The following is a 21495-nucleotide window of genomic DNA, read 5'->3' on the forward strand; positions in this document are numbered from 1 at the left end:
GCCTTTTGCAGTTACCACTTTTCAAATGGGACGGCTTTAAATTTTATTAGATGTCCAGGTGCCCATGTTAATATTCAAATATCTTTAATTTATGTAATAAAAGAAAAGAATGGCATTTCCACATAGAGTCTATTTGGGGAAGAATGGGATATGAAACTTGGTTGAAGATTTTCAGGGAAGTTTCTATAACATGGGTATTTTTATTACATTAGAATGATGAAAGAAATGATGATGTAGGTGTCTGGTCAATACATGACATACAGTTTGCCATCTTAACCATTTGTATTTGCACAACTCAGTGTATTCACATTGTTGTGCAATAGATAATAGAACTTTTTCATCTTGCAAAACTAAAATTCTATATCCATAGAAGAACAACTCTTCATTTCACCTTGCTTCTAAACCATTTCATAGAGATTCCATAGCAATGAAAATGTGGTAGTGGGGGTATGGGAATAGATGCTTAAAAGTTTTTTACCTCTTCTGAGTACACTACCAACTCTATTTTAATATTAGATCCCTGGGTAATTTAGAACTTATAGTTCAGTAAAGCTCCTCTTAATTTCAGAAGACTATTTTTCTGTTACCAATTATATTATTAAAATGATCTAGGCTGGGCCTGGTGGCTCATGCCCACAATTCCAGCTCTTTGGGACGCCAAGGTGGTGGATCATTTGAGGTCAAGAGTTCGAGACCAGCCTGGCCAACATGATGGAACCCCGTCTCTACTAAAAATACAAAAATTAGCCAGACATGATGGTGGGCACCTGTAGTCCCAGCTACTCAGGAGGCTGAGGCAGGAGAATCGCTTGAGCCCGGGAGGTAGAGGTTGCAGCAAGCTGAGATTGTGCCACGGCACTCCAGCCTGGGTGACAGAGTGAGGCTCTGTCTCAAAAATGAAAATAAAATAAAATGATCTAATTTAAAGAGTGAACCTTTTAGAAAAATGCAAGAATGATGAGAATGAAATATTTTCTACTTTAACAAACTTTAAGAGGATAGTTTTTTTTTTTTTAATTGCAATGAATTTTAAGTATTTTGACACCAGGATTGTTTGATTTAACTTATTATATATCTATAGTCACTGAAGAAAGTGACAGTTTAATTTCGTAATTAGCTTTCCTCATTGTTTACTAACTAGTTTGCCATGACTTGTTAGTAATTTCTAAATAGGTAGAGAAATAAGCATTTGCTTTGAATATCCACAAGCCGATGAAAATCTCTATGTTATCTGTACTTGACTCTGAAAGCCATTTCCTCCTTCTCTTTTAATCTTATCTCTTCCCTTTTCTCCTTTATTTCTTCTCCCGTCATATACATATATATGATTCCACATATATATCTGTGGAATGACCTCAGCATATGTATACACACACACACATATATATGTACATATGTGTGTATATATATGTTTTTCTTTTGAATAACCTTACAAATTATATTTTATAAATGTTTTTAAAAAGGAAGCCTAGAAACATGAAATTCTAAATATTATAAAAATCGTTGCAATGATCCAAAATGTAGATTATTCAGATTTTTATTATCAACTGTAACACTTTCATTGGTCAGTTATCACCAATAACATCACTCATTTTAGTCACTGAAAATAATATCATTCTGGACATTACAAATAATTCAGACAGCTTTTGGAAGGAAGTTCTTCCAAAACGTGTACTCATTTTGTACACAAACATAGGTCTACAACAGGGCCAAACCTTACGCTTCCTATGTAAGAGCTACATTTTTGCCTTTGAGAAGTTTAAGATATGATTAAGTGAGAATTGTTACTAGTGACTGTCAGTGGATGTTGTAGTTTCAAGTGAGAGAAATTAATTTCTTTGAGGGTTGGAGGTGAGCTCAGTCCTGGCTTGCCACAACAATTTTTAGTAAGGGGTAGTCAGAGTAACTTCCAAACAACAGGATTATTTGAAGAAAGTCTTGTCTTAGTCCATGCTATAACAAAATACCACAAACAGATGGCTTATATAAACAACAGACATTTATTTCTCACAGTTCTGGAGGTTGGGAAGTCCAAGATCAAGGCGTTAGCAGATTCGGTGTCTGGTGAAGGTCGGCTTCCTGGTTCATGGACTGGTGAAGGGAAGAACTCCAGTCCCTTCAGCCCCCTATAAAGGCCGTAATCCCATTCAACAGGGTGAAGAGTATATGACCTAATCACACCCCAAAGGCCTTACCTCCTAATACAACCTACCACCTTGGTGCTTAGGTTTCAACACGTGAATTCTGGGGAGATGCAAACATTTAGACCATAGAAAATCTGTTCATTCTTTTTGTTAACAATTTAAAAACTTTTTACTGCATATAACACTCATAAGACTGGGTGCTGTGGCTCATGCCTGTAATCCCATCACTTTGGGAGGTGAAGCAGGAGGATTGCTTGAGCCCAGGAGCTTGAGACCAGCCCAGGTAACACAGTGAGACCCTATATCTACTAAAAATAAAAGCTTAGCCGGGCGTGATGGCAGCTGCCAGTAATCCCAACTGTTCAGGGAACTGATGTGGGAAGATCACTTGAGCCTGGGAGTTCAGGGTTATAGTGAGCTATAATCACACCACTGCACCCCAACTCAAGCCAGCCCAACTCAAGCCAGCAGAGTGAGAACCTGTCTCAAAAAGAACAAAAACAACAAGACGCTTATTTAAAAATTCCAAATTGGGAGCAGTGGGCTCGCAACTGTAATCCTAGCAATTTGGAAGGCTGAGAGGAGTGGGTCACTTGAATCCAGGAGTTCAAGACCAGCCTGGGGAAGATGACGAAACTCCATCTCTCCAAAAAAAAAAAAAAAAAAAAAAAAAAAAAAAAAAAAAAAAACAGAAAATGAGTCAGGCATGACGGTGTATACCTGTAGTCCCAGGTACTTGGGAGGCCGAGGTAGGAGGATCACTTGAGCCTAGGAGGTGGAGGCTGCAGAGAGCTATGATAGCGCCACTACATTCCAGGCTGGGTGACAGAGAGATCCTGTCTCAAAATAAAAACAAAACACTTATTTAAAAATTCCATATCCCTACTGGCTGTTACTGTAAGACTGATTCTTCTGGCATTTTCGCCAACTGAGGCCGGAATGGAGGGCACTGGGCACTTACTGTGTTTATGATCTCCTTTGACTTAGAATATGGCTACAGCACGGTGGCTGTCACCCTTCTCACACTGGGCTCCATGCTGGGGACAGCGCTGGTCCTTTTCCATAGCTGTGAGGAGAACTACAGACTTATCTTACAGCTGTTTGTGGGCTTGGCCGTCGGGACACTGTCTGGGGATGCTCTGCTCCACCTTATCCCTCAGGTAATCTGCTCTTTTCCATTTCAGATAAAGTTCGCTTCATTTCTCTTCACATTTAACCTCTGGAGGTATTTACGCCAAATTTTACTGAGACTTCGAAGAGAGAATATGGTGGCTGGTGTTTTCCTTAAAAAGAAATATTATTTCCCCAAAGCCTCTCTGCACTTGTAGAAGAGAAGAGATGCCCCAACATTAGGCTTGCCACATAGTAGTAGTGTTTTTGAAATAAAAGAAAAGGTGGCAGGGCATGGTGGCTCACACCTGTAATCCCAGTACTATGGGAGGCTGAGGCAGAAAGATTGCTTGAGCCCAGGAGTTCAAGACCAGCCTGGCTGACGTGGTGAAACCCCATCTCTACTAAAAATACAAAAATTAGCTGCACATGGTGCATGCGCCTGTACTCCCAGCATTTTGTGAGGCCAAGGCAGGCGGATTACTTGAGATCAGGAGTTCGAGACCAGCCTGGACAGTGTGGTGAAACCCCATCTCTACTAAAAATACAAAAATTAGCTGGGCGTAGTGCCATGCGCCTGTAATTCCAGCCACTCACTCGGGAGGCTGAGACAGTTCGGAGCTTGAACTCGAGAGGCGAAGGTTGCAGTGAGCAGAGATCATACCACAGGTTGCAGTGAGCAGAGATCATACCACTGCACTCCAGCATGGGTGACAGAGCGAGACTCTGTCTCAAAAAAAGTTGTCATTCAGGTTGTTCACCCAAGACCTGGTTGTTTAAAAGTCCAGAATCTCCCCGTTTCCCTCTCTCTTGCTTTCTCTCTCTCATCATGTGATGTGCTTGCTTCCCCTTCACTGTCTGCTGTGATTGGAAGCTTCCTGAGGCCCACATCAGAAGCAGATGCCGACACCATGCTTCCTGTACACCCTGCAGAACCAGGAGCCCATTAAACCTCTTTTCTTTGTAGGTTACCCAGCCTCAGATATTTCTTTATAGCAACACAAAAATGGCCTAATTCACTTGTCCTTCTTTCTATTCTGCCCAGAAGGCTGCAGCTCCTCAGCTACCTTGCAGGTTGGATTTTTGTTTGCGGTCAGCCAATGAGGGAAGCAATGGAAAACTCAGGGGAGGAGGAGACAGGGGCAGAGGTGTTTGTGCCCAGCTCCCTCCCGGCTCCGGCATCTGCTCTGGAAGTGGCTGATTCGCCGTGGGCTACGTCTCCAGTGGACAGCGTCCCCACAGCTCTGCGGCTCATTGGCCTTCCTCCCTTTTCCCTTGCACCCCTAAGGGTGGCAATGCTTTCCTGGGATGCCTCTGGGTGCCTCATTATCCCTTGTTTATACCCTTGACCCTGCCCACCTCTGTAATAGTCTTATCTTTCATGTCTCTTTATTTGAGCCACTACAGTGGAATTCTCCTTCTTGCCTAACAGTGTCTAAATTTCTCTTATGGAACAGGTAAGCATCAGGAGGCTGCCTCCTGTTAACATGTGCTGAGGCTCTTTTTCAGAAAAGAAAGGAGTAAAACCTGAGTTGAGGTCATCTACAGACGAGGTTTTCTCTTCCCTCTGAAATCTCTTACCGGGGATAATAACAGTGGACCAATGATCCCCACTCCAGCAAAGCCTGAGCTGGTTAAAATTTTCCACAAGCCTCTGGCAATTTCCTGCAGGGTCACTCTTGTTGCTTAGAGGCTCAATTGTTATTCAATGTTCTGAAAATCGCAAAGGGAGCATTGGAAAAATAAAACCATTATGAGTTTTAATTGCCCTCATAATCTAATATCCTGGAAATATTTCAGGGCTTATGATTGACTAGAGGCGGTGGCCGAGGCCTTTTTTCTAGGTCACAGCAGTGGTAGCAGAATTATTTACTGCCCAGGAGCCTGGGAAGCAGAAAAAGGCTCTCAGGTCAGGCTGAGTCTCCCCCAAACAGGGAGCCCACAGCAAAGGTGGACTTGAGGATGGCCACAACATGTTACAGAGGAGAACTTAAGAGATTAGCTGGGTTTCACCAAATTTTGTAGACAGTTTTTTTTGCTTAAGAAAAGAGACGAGGTCCAGGCGTAGTGGTTCACGCCTGTAATCCCAGCACTTTGGGAGGCCAAGGCAGTCCTTCAGATCACCTGAGGTCAGGAGTTCGAGACCAGCCTGGCCAACATGGCGAAACCCCATCTCTACTAAAAATACAAAAATTAGCTGGGTGTGGTGGTGGGCGCCTGTAATTCCAGCTACTCAGGAGGCTGAGGAAGGAGAATCGCTTGAACCCAGGAGGTGGAGGTTGCAGTGAGCCGAGAGATCATGCCATTGCCCTGGGCAACAGAGCGAGACTCCGTCTCAAGAGAAAAAAAAAAAAGGGAGAGAGAAAAAAAAGAAAACATAAAAGAGACAAGGAAAGATGCAGGACAAGTGTGGTGGCATGCTAGAAAAATCAGTGATCTGTGGCAAGTTTTCAAACGTCTGCACAGAAGTGAGAAAAACGCTACTCATATGATTGCCTTTTTTAGTCAGCTAAATTTGTTCAACTGAAAGATCTACATTTTATTTTGAGATCTGGGGTTTTTCTTCTGTTTTTTTTTATGATATTACAAATGTTCTCTATTTTGTGCAATAATAATCATTAGAAGTATTAGATGGGTATCCTTTAATGTCCTTAAGAAGAGAAAAAGTTGACTAACATATATTGTTTTTTAGTGATATTTACATACACAATGTATTTATGTAGATACATATGTATACTCACATATACACACGTACATATATGTATGCACACCCAAATGCCTATATACATATATGTATGAATGTATATACATACAATCTCTACACATATTATTTCTTGTTCCTTTTTAAAATTTAATGGTAACATTCTAAATCTGGAAACCATTTATGAGCTACTTCATAAATTGCCTTCTCTAAGAGAAGGGATATGGTATAGAATGATCTACTGGCTCACAAGAACTCATGAGGTTGACCAGTGGAATGACTCAACCAATGGGACGAGTCAATTACAGAAGAATTCCCAATACATTTCTTGTATTCTTTTGTGTCCCAGACACCTGACAAATATTATCAGTCATACAGTATGCTCCCAATGGAACAAGTCTTCAAGGTGGATTTCTTACTTATCTGATATTTAATAAAAGTTTACTTTGATTACAATGGGGCAAGAGAATAAACCCCAGATGAAATATAAAATTTATTAATATTTTATGAGGCATTGTTGTACAAACAGATGCAGATTGGACTTCTGAAAAACAATTTGGCCAAAGGACTGAGTTTGTATAAAAATCTAGGGTACTTGCAGAAATAAAGCTTAGGTTTCATTCTGTTCATTAGCACAGGCTATTCAAAACTCTCTTTTGTTTTCTGTTGTACACATTTTATTTGACCCTGGTTAAAGCGTATAGTGGAAGTATTCACACACCCAAAAGCAAACTGGACTTTTAGTGATTGTGTTAATACTTGTCATGGCATTTCCCAGAGTGAAAATTAAATATATTCAACACTGGGCCTGATATTTGATAGTTAAGTCATCAAAAGTTATGTCCTTCTTTCTGCCTTTTTTTTTTTCCTGAAGGTTCTTGGTTTACATAAGCAGGAAGCCCCAGAATTTGGGCATTTCCATGAAAGCAAAGGTCATATTTGGAAACTGTTGGGATTAATTGGAGGCATCCATGGATTTTTCTTGATAGAAAAATGTTTTATTCTTCTTGTATCACCAAATGACAAGGTATATTTTTATTTGTCTTGTGCTTTAAAGTCTTATAATACATTCATCTGTTACTTCAGAAGTACTTGTTCAAAAGTAATGAAGTTACCTGTGTAAGGGATGTCTAATGGAATGCTGATTTCAAGAATACACAGCTCCTTCTAATAAGATATTAATTTTTTAAAACATCTATTCCTGAGTAGTTAGTGTACTTGTTACGACCTTTTGTTTAACCTTCATGGTTGGTTTATGAACTGGGCACCATTTTATGTCTGGGGACTGAAGGGGTCCAACATTCTAGCTACTAATCAGCGTTTTGGATGTCTTTCTTAACCTAAACAAATAAGCAAACAAAAACTTGGAAAAGCCACAAAATCACATGTCATTTTCTATCTTAAAGGCATTTAAAATTACAAAAATCAGTAGGTTAGAAATTTTGAAATTTGTGGCAAATATTTTTTCAGCTTTAGTAATTTCTTTTATTATGCCAGTAGCTGATAAATGTCTACAAATATGGGCCGGGCGCTGTGGCTCACGCCTGTAATTTCAGCACTTTGGGAGGCTGAGGCGGGCGGATCACCTGAGGTCAGGAGTTTGAGACCAGCCTGGCCAACACAGTGAAACCCTGTTTGTACTAAAAATACAAAAATTAGCCAGGCGTGGTGCTGCGCGCCTGTAATCCCAGCTACTCGGGAGGCTGAGGCAGGAGAATTGCTTGAACCCAGGAGGCGGAGGTTGCAGTGACCCGAGATCGTACCACTGCACTCCAGCCTGGGTGACAGAGCAAGACTCCATCTCAAAAAAAAAAAAGAGAAAAAAGGAAAAAATAAATAGCACGTATTGTTCATCATTCCTAAATTTGTTCAAAATTCTGTTTTATGCATCAAAAAATAAAATGAATTTATGGATGGATAGAGGGATGATAGATGGATACATGATAAAATAGATTTAATAAAATAATCATAGGATCCAGGAAGTGGATAGCTCTATATTTACATTACAATACAATTCTTTCAGCTTTCTATATATTTGAAAACTTTTCAGCAATAAATAGATGTCATGAATTCAAATAGACTACAAATCACCTTTTGTAAAAGTTTTCTAATAAAGCAGGACTTTTCTTTGGCCTGGGGCTCAAACTAGGATGTTATGGTAATTTGGAAATTAGGAATGCCAACTTCTATTACAGTACTTACCCTAAAAGTTTAGGAACTTACCCTTCACAAAAGAAGTGCTAATCTCAAGAAGCATTAAAAAAATAACAAATCCCCACTTATACCCAATGGATTAACATTTCTGGGTTGGGAAAACTAAATTAGAAAGCCAACATACCAATAACTCAGTAGTTAGAAATCCAGTATGGTAATGAGTGAAAGAAATTCTGAACATCCAAAAATGTAGAGTTTATTCAGATTGTTTATGGGCTTGTCAGGGAGTTTAAGAGCACATGAGTTTTAAGAGCATAATTTCAAGATTTATAATATTGCCTAAAATAAAAGGAATGCATATGTTTTAGGAACTGCAAATGCTTTCCTTGATGAATATATTTCCAGAGACGTTATTTTAGTAGTCACAGGGTACAATATACTTTTGATTATTATCATTGTGGTATCTCCAGAAAGAATTCAAATTTAATTTTGTGTGAATATAACTTTTTTAGTAAATAAAAAGACAGTATAAAAACTACTACTATTCAAGACTCCTTCAATCATCACTAGACATTTTTGAAGTTGCATTCCATTCTTAAAGCATCCCAGTTCTCTTTTGTGGCAACTACCATTTTGGCCAATAGGCAATAGAATGGAACCATGGCATTGACAAAGACTACACCTGTGTTCTTCTGGCTTCAACACTAATTTTAAATCATCCTCATCCAGCAGGGCCTGTCATTGGTTAATGGGCACGTGGGACATTCCCACCATCTTGCACTCAACTCTGAATTAAGTGACCAGGCAGGCAGAGGCAAATCTGCTTCAACTATCCAGTTGGTAGGTTGTTGATCTGAAGCATTCTACTCATCTGATTATCTTCTCTCCTTTATTCCTCAATGAACAAATGAAAATCAGTAGGGTGGACAAACAGATTCCATACTCCTGCTTTACCTATTCTTAACTATGATAAATACTGTTTAGAAAACTCGGCCAAGCACCTGAAAGCTGTTTTAAAGAGCAACAAGCACCCTCCACAGATTCAAATCATTGCTCTCTGCATCACTTTCAAACATGTATGGATCAGACTGACATCGTAGACACGTCCTTAATCCTTGTGTTTACAAGTTTTCATAAACCAGTTGACCTTTGGGTTTTGCATTCTGAGTAATCCTTAGCCATGACTAGGTGAATGCAAACAGATGTTGAGCAAGGGATTACCCAGTGCACCTAGGACTGGGGTGTTCATTTCATAACGCAGGAGAGAACTGATTCTGCCTAATGAGATGTGTCATAGTTAAGTGCCTTCATTCTACTAACTTTTCCACAATAAAATCTTCTATATTAATTCTCAAAGCACAATGCCCAATCATGTTCAAAACAATATTCCCATTCAAATTCTTAAGTAAGTATAGGAATGGGAAAAATATGAAAGTAATGTTTAATTGTTAAAATCCCTGCCTCCTGGAACCATGGCCTTGGGGTAAAGGGTTTACAGTGTAAGGATAGATTCCTCAGTAGAAATGAGGAGGCTATTCCTGAGATATTGACATAGCAAAATAGAAGTCGAGGAGTAGATTTCAGATCTTGTGCTAACTCAGAGATAGGAGCCAGAAATTTCCTTTAAAATACGATTTTAAGAGCCTTAATTGTATTTATTGCTTAGATATTCTAAATGTGATTTGAAAGAAGATAACTTCAGGTAGGGTTAGTTTCAAAAATCACTTTAATACTGACCTTATTCCTTCTCTTTGAAGTGTCCAGAGCCCCAAGATGCATGTAACCAAATCTCTGAAGGTACCTTAGTGAGTCTTGAGCTATTTGAACACTCCAGCTCACTAATATATGCATAATTCCTCGTGTTATTTAAGCTGCAAGTTTGACCTACAGCATAATAGAAATTGTACAAACTTTTAGGAGTGTTTGATGAGTTTAATTTCTTGTTTTTTCAAGAAACTCAAGGATAAAGAAGAACGTACATTTTTTTCCCAATCAATAAGAAGTCCTGAATGTTTGGCTCTAAATTACTTTACATAATGTGACAATAAATAGCTTTTGTTGAAAAACAAGACAAAACATTCTAGAATAAATATCTAAATTCTGGTATTTTAACAGAACTATAAAGCATTGTGATTATAATTAGGTTTTTGGTGTAACATAAAGGGATCACATTGTTTTTTGTTTCTGTATACACCCAACTTCAAGTAAGAGATCTGCCTCCTGCTCTCTGTATCCTACAGGCTCAGCCTTACTTCTCAGCCATCCTTCTCCAAAAACAGCCTATTATTATCTTTTGAATAGCTGCTATTATTCTAATATGTGAATGTTACTAATATGTAAAATTTACTCTCTCTTTTACACACACACAAAATGCATTTAACTCATTACATTTGTGTCAAAATTTGTACAATTTTGGGTCATAGAATTCTATGAATATGCTTTTAAGAGGACATATTTAATATGCAGATAAAAAGGTTTTTATAGAATTGAAATCAGAGGCGCAAAGAGGGAAAATATCTTTTCAGAAATTGGACTATGAGTCAGTCTCTGAAATAAAATGTAATCTTTATACTCATAAAGTCAATTTCAAAATCTCACTTCTCTGTCATATAAAAGGATTTAAAAAAACTTTGAATCTATTATTGTTGTCTTTTATAAATCGGTGGGTCTACTTTCTTAATGGGCAAGATTCTTTTACTGACTGGCAGAGCAGTTAACACAGAATATTATGCTGCCGTGAATGAAATGAGGTGTTGAGTTGGCATGGGTTTCTTTTCCATCCAGTGGATTCCATACATCCACTGCTCACAGATTAGAGGATGAATCCTAAATCCACAATCCACCTTACAGGAGAAGTGCCGAGTTAGGCCAAGAATAATTTTTTTTAATAGCTTTTGAATTTCATAAAGGTTTACATAATTTATGAGTCTGAATTACAGACTGTCTCAGTAGCCTTCAGCTCTCTATGGAAGATTCTGATCTACCTGAGAGTGCTATTTTCATCTAAATATGAAGAGTGCAAAAGACTTGCTTTGCCCACAGACTTTCAGTTCTACATCGTGTGTGTCTATGAAACCTAGAGGTTCTAATACACATCTAGAGTATTAAAATGTCTTTTAAAAACCAACATAACTCTCCAGATGTTTCATTTTCCAACAAAATCGTGGCTATTACTTATGTTTCATCAGTTATTTTTTAATTTAAAATAGAAAAGCCCAGAAGATTCACAGGCAGCTGAAATGCCTATAGGCAGTATGACAGCCCCCAACCGAAAATGTGAGTACCAAGCTAAACTTTACATGTAGAAAGTGCCATAGAAAACAGTTATATCTGTTTGAAAATAAAATGTCAAAACCATGTAGATGTCATATTGGGTATGTAGTTTATTATGAAAAACTTTGCAATAGGATTTGTAATAAAAACTAATTCCTATCCAGCTCTCAAATTTACTACATATTCATATCAATTTTACTCTTTCCTTTAAAAATGAAGTTTTTCTTAGTTGATTTAAACTAATTCCCTTCAGGGGAAACTTCAATTAATGTAAACATTTATGTATTTATCATAGCTCATTTCTAAATATATTTGTGTGAAGGTTGAGGCTTTTATTTCACTGTGAAGTGTGGATATATCTTTGTTTTCTCATCTTCTATCAGTCTACTGAAAATTCATCACAAATACGTCTTATTTATCACACTGTCATTGAGATGGTAGAGTTCAAATCAATGATCTCATTTATTCACATCTTATTCTGTAACTCATTTGTTCATTTAATTTTTAATTAACAAAGGTTGATGTTTGTTGCTATGATTTTTTTCTTCTGCATTTAATTGACCAATTTTGGATAGGATTTTATTAACCTGTGCTTATGTTTCTGAGTAATTCTTGCAAGATTTTGTTTGTTTGTTTTTTCTTTTTTGTCTGTTTTGGTTTTCATCTGTTACTCTTGAAGTTTTGCCCTATTTTTTCTCATTTATTTTACCCTTTTGTGACACAAACTTCTTAAGGTTTTAATGTTATGCATCATGATTAGTTATTCCCATTTTACCATAATAACTTAGCAAATAATAAATATAGCTAACATGTATTGAACACTTCTTATATGCTAGGCACAGGGCTGCACAGTTGATGTGATCTCATTCAATTCTCCTACAACTTAAGTAAGAATAAATATTATCTGAACTATACAGATGAAGAAACTAGTTGTTAGAAAGGTTAAATCACTGCTCAAGATTATATAGCTAGTCAACCCTAGCACTGGGGAACTAAAGAAATGCTAATGTATCAACAATTGTTTTGTGCTCATTCATTCATGCATGTGTCAATGCATCCTTTCACATTGTTTTATTCATTGAAGAAATGTTTGAAGATATGCCGTTTCAGGCATGTTTTATGCAATGCAGAATAAAATAAGCATGGTCTTGATCAGTGCAGAATAAAATAAGAATGGTCTTTATCCTTAGCTTGGGATGTAGTCAGGGATAGAAATACTACTAAGAACAAACACCATTATAACAACTACTGTTCTAAATGTTTTAGATACATTAACTCATGTAATTTATTTATTTGATTCAAAATTTGTCCATTTCTGCTTTTAGAACATTGCTAGTAATATTTTTCCTTCTAAACTTTTAGTTCCAAGAGTAATTTTAGAATGCTGGGCACATAGTAGATCTGCAATAGACTTTTTTTTCTCTTTGGTTGTGGTCTTGAAAGAAGGATATGCCCAGTCAAACCAGGAGCTGAAAGAGGATGCTAGATTAGGGAGTAACGATGGTCTTCTTCAGACATTTTGTAGTCCTCCTATTTACCTGCTTACTTCCTGTCGAGCTTGGCTTATAGAATGAATAGTAAACACATCCATATTACATTACTCAACTGCCCCTTTGCCAGGACATATTGAATTAAGCTTCAAATAGTTGATGACTTGTTTTATATTACCTCATCTGTGGAACTCAACTTGTGTTTCAAAAGACAAGATGCAAAAATTCAATCCACAGTCTGATTTAAATTTTAAAAAAGCACAGTGATACCACTTCCAGCTCCCATGTTTTACCATGGAAAACCTCTGATAGTTCAGAAACATGGAACTCAATATGATTGCCAAGTACATGAATAAAGGTAAAATACTATAGGTAATTCTGTAATGAGTATATTAAATTACCAGTGAATACTTGTCTTCCACTAATTTTTTTTTTTTTTTTTTTCACACGAAAATTCTCTGTCACCCAAGCTGGAGTGCAGCGGCACGATCTTGGTTCACTGCAACCTCCGCCTCCTGGGTTCAAGCGATTCTCCTGCCTCAGCCTCCCACTAAATAATGTTTAAATTATTTTAAGAAATAGACACAGCATGTTCTTTATGGCTTACATGCAAATGTTTATATTTGCCTGTGGCTTGTTACCTATCCATGATCTGACATTTAGAAACCCATGATCAGAGATAATAAAACAACAGCAAAAATAGGCCACACTGGTTTCTAGCAGGGTATAATATTGGCTAAAAATCCTCATTTGGAATATATGCTATTAATACCAGGACTACATGTAGGCATGTGGAAATTACAAGTTTATTTGCATGTTGCAGTGTTGTCAAATGTATCACTTCAAGTTTTTTTAAAATTTCCTTTCACAAAGAAGAGCTTTATCTCTGAAAATTGGCAGGAGCAGTTAAATGATCTGGTAGCATTACTGGACTCTGAGCGTTTCCAGGCAATGTCAATAAGAACTCCCTGAATTCAATAATTCAGTATTTATTCTTTGTTCTTATGGCTGTTGCCTGAAATTTTCCCCTTTTTAGCAAAGACTAAAATAAGTTAGTGAACCACAAGAAGGATGTAAGTTAGTCTTACAGTGATATTTCTAAATATCCATGATTTTTAGAAGTAAAATGCACAGGCCATCTTTGAAACACAGTAAATGGAGCTATCTTCTAGATGTTAATTTGGGCTCTATCTGCAATTTACTGAAGTTATTTATATCACAGTGTGGGATATGATATGAATCAATTCATACTCCCCAAATAAGATGGCAAACCACATTATAATGCAATCTCCCGGCCGGGCGCGGTGGCTCAAGCCTGTAATCCCAGCACTTTGGGAGGCCGAGACGGGTGGATCACGAGGTCAGGAGATCGAGACCATCCTGGCTAACATGGTGAAACCCCGTCTCTACTAAAAAAAATACAAAAAAATTAGCTGGGCGAGGTGGCGGGCGCCTGTAGTCCCAGCTACTCGGGAGGCTGAGGCAGGAGAATGGCGTAAACCCGGGAGGCGGAGCTTGCAGTGAGCTGAGATCCGGCCACTGCACTCCAGCCCGGGCAACAGAGCGAGACTCCGTCTCAAAAAAAAAAAAAAAAAAAAATGCAATCTCCCTTGTAGTCTTAGGCCGTGTAACAGTTAGAAACCAGGAAGTATCCTCTTTCTATTTTTATTGAGCACAATTATTAGAATTATGCACTCAGGCCAGGTGCAGTGGCTCACGCCTGTAATCCCAGTACTTTGGGAGGCTGAAGGGTGTGGATTACCATAGGTCAGGAGTTCGAGACTAGCCTGACGAACATGGTGAAACCCCGTCTCTACTAAAAATACAGCAAAACAAGGCAGGCATGGTGGCATGTGCCTGTAGTCTCAGCCACTCAGGAGGCTGAGACAGGAGAATGGTGTGAACCTGGGAGGCAGAGCTTGCAGTAAGCCAAGATTGCGCCACTACACTCCAGCCTGGGTGACAGACCAGGACTCTGTCAAAAAAAAAAAAAAAAAGCATTATGCATTCAGTTCTAACAGTAACAATAACTACTACTTACACCTATCACACAATATATATGCAACCGAATAATTAATGAAAGTTTAGACTATGACAATTGATTAATGACTATTCTTATCAAATGGTCTACCTAGGCAGATTACTACCAAAATAAGTACTGTGCTTGAAATACTTTTTCTGCTTGTGAGTCATTCAACTCTACAATTGAGTTATACTAACATGCAATTTAGATTTTTCAGAACAGAAATTCTGTCCATTAAAAAGCTGAACCCAATTATGATCAAAATTATTTCATTGGCTCTCTCCTGACCAGATAATATATATTATGTAATAGAATTCCATGAAGACGGAAGCTTCTCTTTATCTTGTTCAACATCTAACTGGCCTACTGCTGAAAGTTATCTTGCAGGAAGATGAAAACATTGAGTAATTATTGCAAAGCTAATTATGGGGCCAGAAATGTTGGTTGTGGTTCTCTTGAAGTCACAGTGGGGAGTGAATGGGGTGCTTCAGGGAAGTCATTAGCACTCACCAGAAAGGGAAACAAAACAATCACACAATGACAGAAAGCACACTGCCCTAGATTGACACAGAAAGTCTAACTCACATGAACAGCTTTGCGAAATAGACTCCATTTTAATGACATTCCCCTGGGAAGTTTGTCTTGGCCCACTCAGTCTGCTACAACAAACTACCAAAGTAGTTTAGGTAAAGCTACTGGATGGCTTCTAAACAACAAAAGTTTCTTTCTCATGGTCCTGGAGCCTAGAAGTCCAAGATCAAGGTGCAAGACAAGAGCCAACTTTCTGGTTGTAGATGGCGCCTTCCTACAGCGGGAAGTGGCAGAAGGGGCAAGGGAACTCCTTGGCATCTCTTTTATAAGGGTATTAATTCCATTCCAAAGGCCCTACCTCCTAATACCACCACACTAGAGGAGTAAGTTTAAACGTATGGATTTTGGGGAGACACAAACATTTAGTCTATAGCAAGGTTCTTAAATTATTTGAAATGCATTACAAAAGACAGACGGGAAGGTCATCAGTGGTATTTGGGGAGGCTACAACATGGTTTTTACCTTCTTCTTTAGGCATAACTGCATAAGATGTTAAAATAAGGAATGCCAGCATATAATTTATCTTATTAGACCAGTTAGCAAAACAGTGACCATACGTTCAAGTGTGTTGGTTATCACACTTAAATCTCTAGTCCTGACTTTTGCTGAAACAAAGTGATGGTATTTCATTAGATGGAATATAAGTATGTCAAGGGTAGGTGGGAAAGCTGGTTGGTTTTGAAGGATTTGGTGAAATATGTAATGCTCTGTTAATGCTTCTTCTGTGTTTATTTGGTTCTTTAGGTAAAGTTATTAGCTTGTTAGCAATCATGATTCTGGTTGGGGACAGCCTGCATAATTTTGCAGATGGCCTAGCCATAGGAGCAGCCTTCTCCTCATCATCCGAGTCAGGAGTGACCACCACGATTGCTATCTTGTGTCATGAAATCCCACACGAAATGGGTAAGTTTGGCAATGGAATTACTGTTTCTGGCTTGTTGAGAAAGAAATAACATCTTTCCAGCTATGGTTTACTAGGATTCTTTTTCTCACCTAGGATTGAAAGATGAGCACTTTCCTTTTATAATTTATTTAAACCATAAGAAGAGGAGGACTAGAAAAATAACTCCTGTACCTTGGAATAAAATCCAGTTAAACTCCTTTATGATGTTTCCCAGGGCCAGAAATGACTCTATTTGGATTCCAGAGAATTCCATATGGGAGAGAGTCATTCAGAGAAATACTTTAAAGAATTTTGACAAGGACTTTAAAATCTACATATTAAATGTGAGAAAAATATTAGGAGGGAAACTTTATCCATCACATCAGCAAACGGGCCAGTAAGATAAAATCACATTTAAATTAAAACCAGCCAGGCATGGTGGCTCACACCTGTAATCCCAGCACTTTGGGAGGCCGAGGCAAGTGCATCACCTGAGGACAGGAGTTCGAGACCAGCCTGACCAACAGGGTAAAAGGCATCTTCCGTTAAATGATAATTATATTTTCCTTTCCTCTTAAACTTCAGGAGACTTTGCTGTGCTCTTAAGCTCCGGACTTTCTATGAAGACTGCCATCCTGATGAATTTTATAAGTTCCCTAACTGCCTTCATAGGATTATACATTGGCCTTTCCGTGTCAGCTGATCCATGCGTTCAAGACTGGATCTTCACAGTCACTGCTGGGATGTTCTTATATTTATCGTTGGTTGAAATGGTAAGCTTGGTGGCTTTTCTATTTGGGTTTTCTGAACGCTGAAAATGTAAAACAGAGAAAAAAACCTGGTAAAAATGGAAGGATAAATGAGTAGAAGAGAAGAATTTATAAAACAGTATAAACCATTAAGGAAATATTCTTTGTACTCCCAGAAAGTGCTTTCTAGGCAGAAAGAATGTAATTTGAGGTAAAGAAAATATTGATATTTTCTGTAGCGTTAAAGTGACAGGCGTGTGATAGCAGTTGCATGTAAAACTTTTTTCTTTTAGTGAATTTAAGTGGAAAGAATGAAATGTTTGTAATCTTCAAAAAGTAATCATCAGCTCATTTGATTCCAGCTTTGTATCTATATATGATGCCTGTATTTCCAGTTGAAAAATGAAAAGTTCTGTCAATCAGCCAGCTACTTTATTTTTACAATGCAAAAGTTCTGTTAAATAGCCAGTTATTTTATTTACACAATGGAAAATAATTCAACTGAATTTGTCATTGAATTAAATCACTGACTTAATTAACCAAACGTATTTTTTAAAATAATGATTACGTCTTTTAAGTTTTAATTGCCAAAGGGCCATTGCACTGATGAAATGAGAAAGAAAGATTTTTATAGTATTTGGTCTCTAAAATTGCAACCTATGTTTCCTATAGAGGTCCTTGTTGACCCTAATGATAACTCAGTCATTGGTTGTGTTTCTGTATAACCTGGTGAGGGAATTGAACCTGGGAAATTTCACATTGTCTTGCTTCTTAAATTCTGGTCTCCATAAGACAAAAGTCTTTTTGAAGGTCACTCCCTATTGGGCTTGTTTACAACTTTAAAAATATCTTAAGGTAAAATCATATTGATTATCCCTTCTCATGGGTTGGAATATGGCAAATAAAAATGAAATAAAATAACCAAAGAAGGATTTAAGGCTGAAATCAAGCTGAATAAAAGTCAGATATGTTATTACCTGTGTCCCGGAGAAGAAAAAGTAAATTAATCTTGAAGGCAATATGTGGAACCGATTCATTGAGATGGACTACTAGTGAAGCAGAATCCAACCATTGTCCTGGAAGTAAAAGAAATGTTTCATAAGGAAAAAAATATAGGAGGCAGAAACCTGTGCTAATACAACCAGAATAGCAGTGCGTTGTTGAAGTAAGTCTTAATCAGGGGATTCTCAAAGCAAACCCTGCCATTTTTAAACCCCACTCTAAGGCTTCTGAGTTTCCGGTGGTTTTTCTTAACTCTTATGAGATGCATGCAGATGAGGTAAACACCAAATGTCCTTCCATATTTAGAAATGTTCTTATATATTATTTGTGGTGCTCTGAGAACATTCTAATTTTGATAATAAGGTGAAAAGTGGAGCAAATTTTGACCCAGCAATCCCATTACTGGGTATATATCCAAAGGAATATAAATCATTCTATTATAAAGATATATGCAGCACTATACACAATAGCAAAGGCATGGAATAAACCCCAATGCCCATCAGTGATGGACTAGATAAAGCAAATGTGATACATATGCACCATGGAATAATATGCAGTCATAAGAAGGAATGGGATCGTGTCCTTTGCAGGGACATGGATGAAGCTAGCAGCCATTATCCCCAGCAAACTAATGCAGGAAGAGAAAACCAAACACTGCATGTTCTCACTTATAAGTGGGAGCTGAACGATGAGAACATGTGGACACAGGGACGGGAACAACACACACTGGGGCCTGTCGGGGGAGGGTAGGGGTGGGGAGAGCATTAGGGTAAGGAGCCAATGCATGCCGGGCTTCATATCTAGGTGATGGGTTGATAGGTGCAGCAAACCACTATGGCACACGTTTACCTATGTAACAAACCTACATATGTACCCAGGAACTTAAAAAAATAAAATAAAGCGGAGCAAATTTTACCCCTTTTTCTGAACCTATCCCCCAACCTGAGGTCAATGTTACGGAATCCTGCGATTCTTTCAACTTGAGAAATCTGTATTTACAGTTTTTTTGTGACTTTGAAACCACAGTCACTCACCATTTAATGATGTGAGCTATCCTTTGTTTAAACTAAACACTCTTGAAGGTAATGTGTGGAACACATCAGTCCTCAGATTCGCTCTTGAGCTTCCTAATTTTCAACTTTCGATTTCTAATTTCTCTTTATGGCTCAGTTCAGGGCAATTGCTGGATTCTTTTGAAGTTTACTCTGTTTTTCACACAGACTGGTTCTCTCTTTGAGTAGATGAATGTCAATGTCTGTAGTCGATTTGCTTTCTTTGCTTTTGTCTACTCTCCCAGAATTGACCTGGGAAGGTTATCAAGAGCCATTTGTCATGCAGAACCCTAAGCTAAATATGTCATTTTCCTTTCAATGTTCCTGCTCCTTTTCTTATAAGGGTAAGCAATTGCTTATAAGAGAGCAATGTGACTGATATCCTGTGAGATTCCAACTGGCATAAATCTTGACCCTATTGCAAATGACTATTAGCCAAGGAAAAACCAGCATCCTGGCAGAAAGACAGGAAAAAAAAAACTTGTGAGTTTCCCGGGGCTACTTCCTATCATCCAGGTCGCTTGCTCTCACGGCCTTCAGAGCAACTTCTAAACAAACGCAGCACTTTCACATAGCAATAAGTTTAACTGTTACTGTTCTCTGGGGCCATGCCAAAGAAAATAGTCGGTCATTTAAAGGGAAGAAAACAAGGTTGCAAAGACTCTGTGAAACAGCAAATAAAATAAATGCAGCAACAAAAGGGTAAAGCGGAATACTAGATAGAATATACTAGTTAATTGCTAAATCCTGGATATTAACCAGGCACCTTCTGAACAAGGTTAATGTCAAAAGACTAGCTAGATCTTTGTTTGTTTGTTTTAAAGAAATTGGGTGTGTTATTTCAAAGCCCCCAGAGAACAAGAACTAGAGACATAAATGAGGCCATTAGCAATGAGGTCAGCAAAGAAGAAAGTCCTCTGCAGGGAAAAGTGCCAGCCTTAATTCTCCAAAGTAGAATTGGCTTATTCAAGCACACTAACTCCAAATTGCATTGAAGCATGTCTAAAGGAAGTTAAGAATGAATGCCGCTCTGGGTGGCCAGAGGAAATTAATGCTCTGTTATGAAGATCAGTGTCCTAGACTGGGTTTCCTTCAAAGCAGCTGGGAAGACAAAGGACAGGGTGAAAGCAATTCATCTGGGAGGTGATCCCAGGGAGCAGAAGTGAAGGGCCGGCGAACTGAAACAGAGAAGGAAGAAAAGTCAATACCATCTGTGTTTTTTTTAAGTTGACCAGGACTATGGGAACACGATCACACAGGACCTTCTCATGAGGCTCAAGAAATATATCTCAGAATAGTTTACCTGGGAAAGGAAGAGGCTTTATGTACAGGCTCTTGTCCCTGTGTTCAACACTGGCCCCGCCAGCATTACCTCGCCATCTCCACTTCCAGGTTATACACACTGGAGTACTAAGAGCATTCCCGTAAAGGGGCTCAAGCCCTCACATCAAAGAAGCCCAGGGCAGGAGAAAGAGGAATGCCGTGTAGACCAGAAGCAAGACTCTGCAAAACCAATCAACACCTCCTTGGAATGGGTCTCTGCAGCAGTGATTGGGGTCAGAGATGGGAATGAGTGCATCTGAAATAGCACACGTGTGATGTCTATCAACGGTTGACCCCTTCCACTCCTCAAATGCCCTCCTTTCCTCTTAACACCCATGTCTCCCCAAGTCCCTTCATGGTGATAGCCAGCCAAAATACCACAAAGACTTAATACAAAATAATAAGTGGGAGAAGCTCCAAACCCTGCTGGCCCTGAGGCCATAGTTGATATTCATCATCTCTGCTCTCCAGCATCCAATCCTGATCCTCCAGAGCTCCAAGCAGCACTTGCTTGGGTTGATCTACATTGTTCTCCTGGGAGAGGCAACTTAGGTCTTCACTGAAGGGTCTGAATGTTCACTGCTTTGTCCTTGTTAGGCTGTGTATCCTCTAGTTGCCTGGTGACCATTGTTACCAGGCATCAAGAAGCACCAAGAGACGCTCCAAGAAATCTGAATTTCTAGCTGTGTTCCTTCTCTTCTCACCACGCAACAGCACCCCTAACTCCTCAAGGTAATTATTACAGGAAAGGGGTCCTAATCCAGACCCCAAGAGAGGGTTCTTGGATCTTGTGCAAGAAAGAATTGAGGGACAGTCCACAGTGCAAAGAAAAAGCAAGTTTAGGAAGAAAGTAAAGGGATAAAAGAACGGCTACTCCATAGAGCTGCCCCAAGGGCTGTTGGTTGCCCATTTTCATGGTTATTTCTTGATGATATGCCAAACTAGGGGTGGATTATTCATGCCTCCCCTTTTTCGACCATCTGGGGCAATGTCCTGATAT

At 38.6% G+C, this 21495-nt stretch overlaps 1 protein-coding gene across 3 annotated transcripts in view; it reads left to right on the plus strand.

Moving 5' to 3' along the window:
• The window catches only part of SLC39A12 (solute carrier family 39 member 12), an 80823-nt gene that overhangs the window by 30978 nt on the left and 28350 nt on the right, over window positions 1-21495 (plus strand). Inside the window, exons 7-12 of one of the 3 annotated variants that reach the window (XM_050805394.1) lie at window positions 3132-3304; window positions 6830-6982; window positions 8839-8949; window positions 11319-11385; window positions 16231-16389; window positions 16955-17142. In XM_050805394.1, coding sequence (XP_050661351.1) covers window positions 3132-3304; window positions 6830-6982; window positions 8839-8949; window positions 11319-11385; window positions 16231-16389; window positions 16955-17142 — 851 coding nt within the window. The remainder of the gene's footprint in view (window positions 1-3131; window positions 3305-6829; window positions 6983-8838; window positions 8950-11318; window positions 11386-16230; window positions 16390-16954; window positions 17143-21495) is intronic. The other 2 variants (XM_050805395.1, XM_050805396.1) reach the window with 2 other exon arrangements.

This window comes from Macaca thibetana, chromosome 9 (genome assembly GCF_024542745.1).
Source record: "Macaca thibetana thibetana isolate TM-01 chromosome 9, ASM2454274v1, whole genome shotgun sequence".
NCBI classification, from domain to species: domain Eukaryota; kingdom Metazoa; phylum Chordata; class Mammalia; order Primates; family Cercopithecidae; genus Macaca; species Macaca thibetana.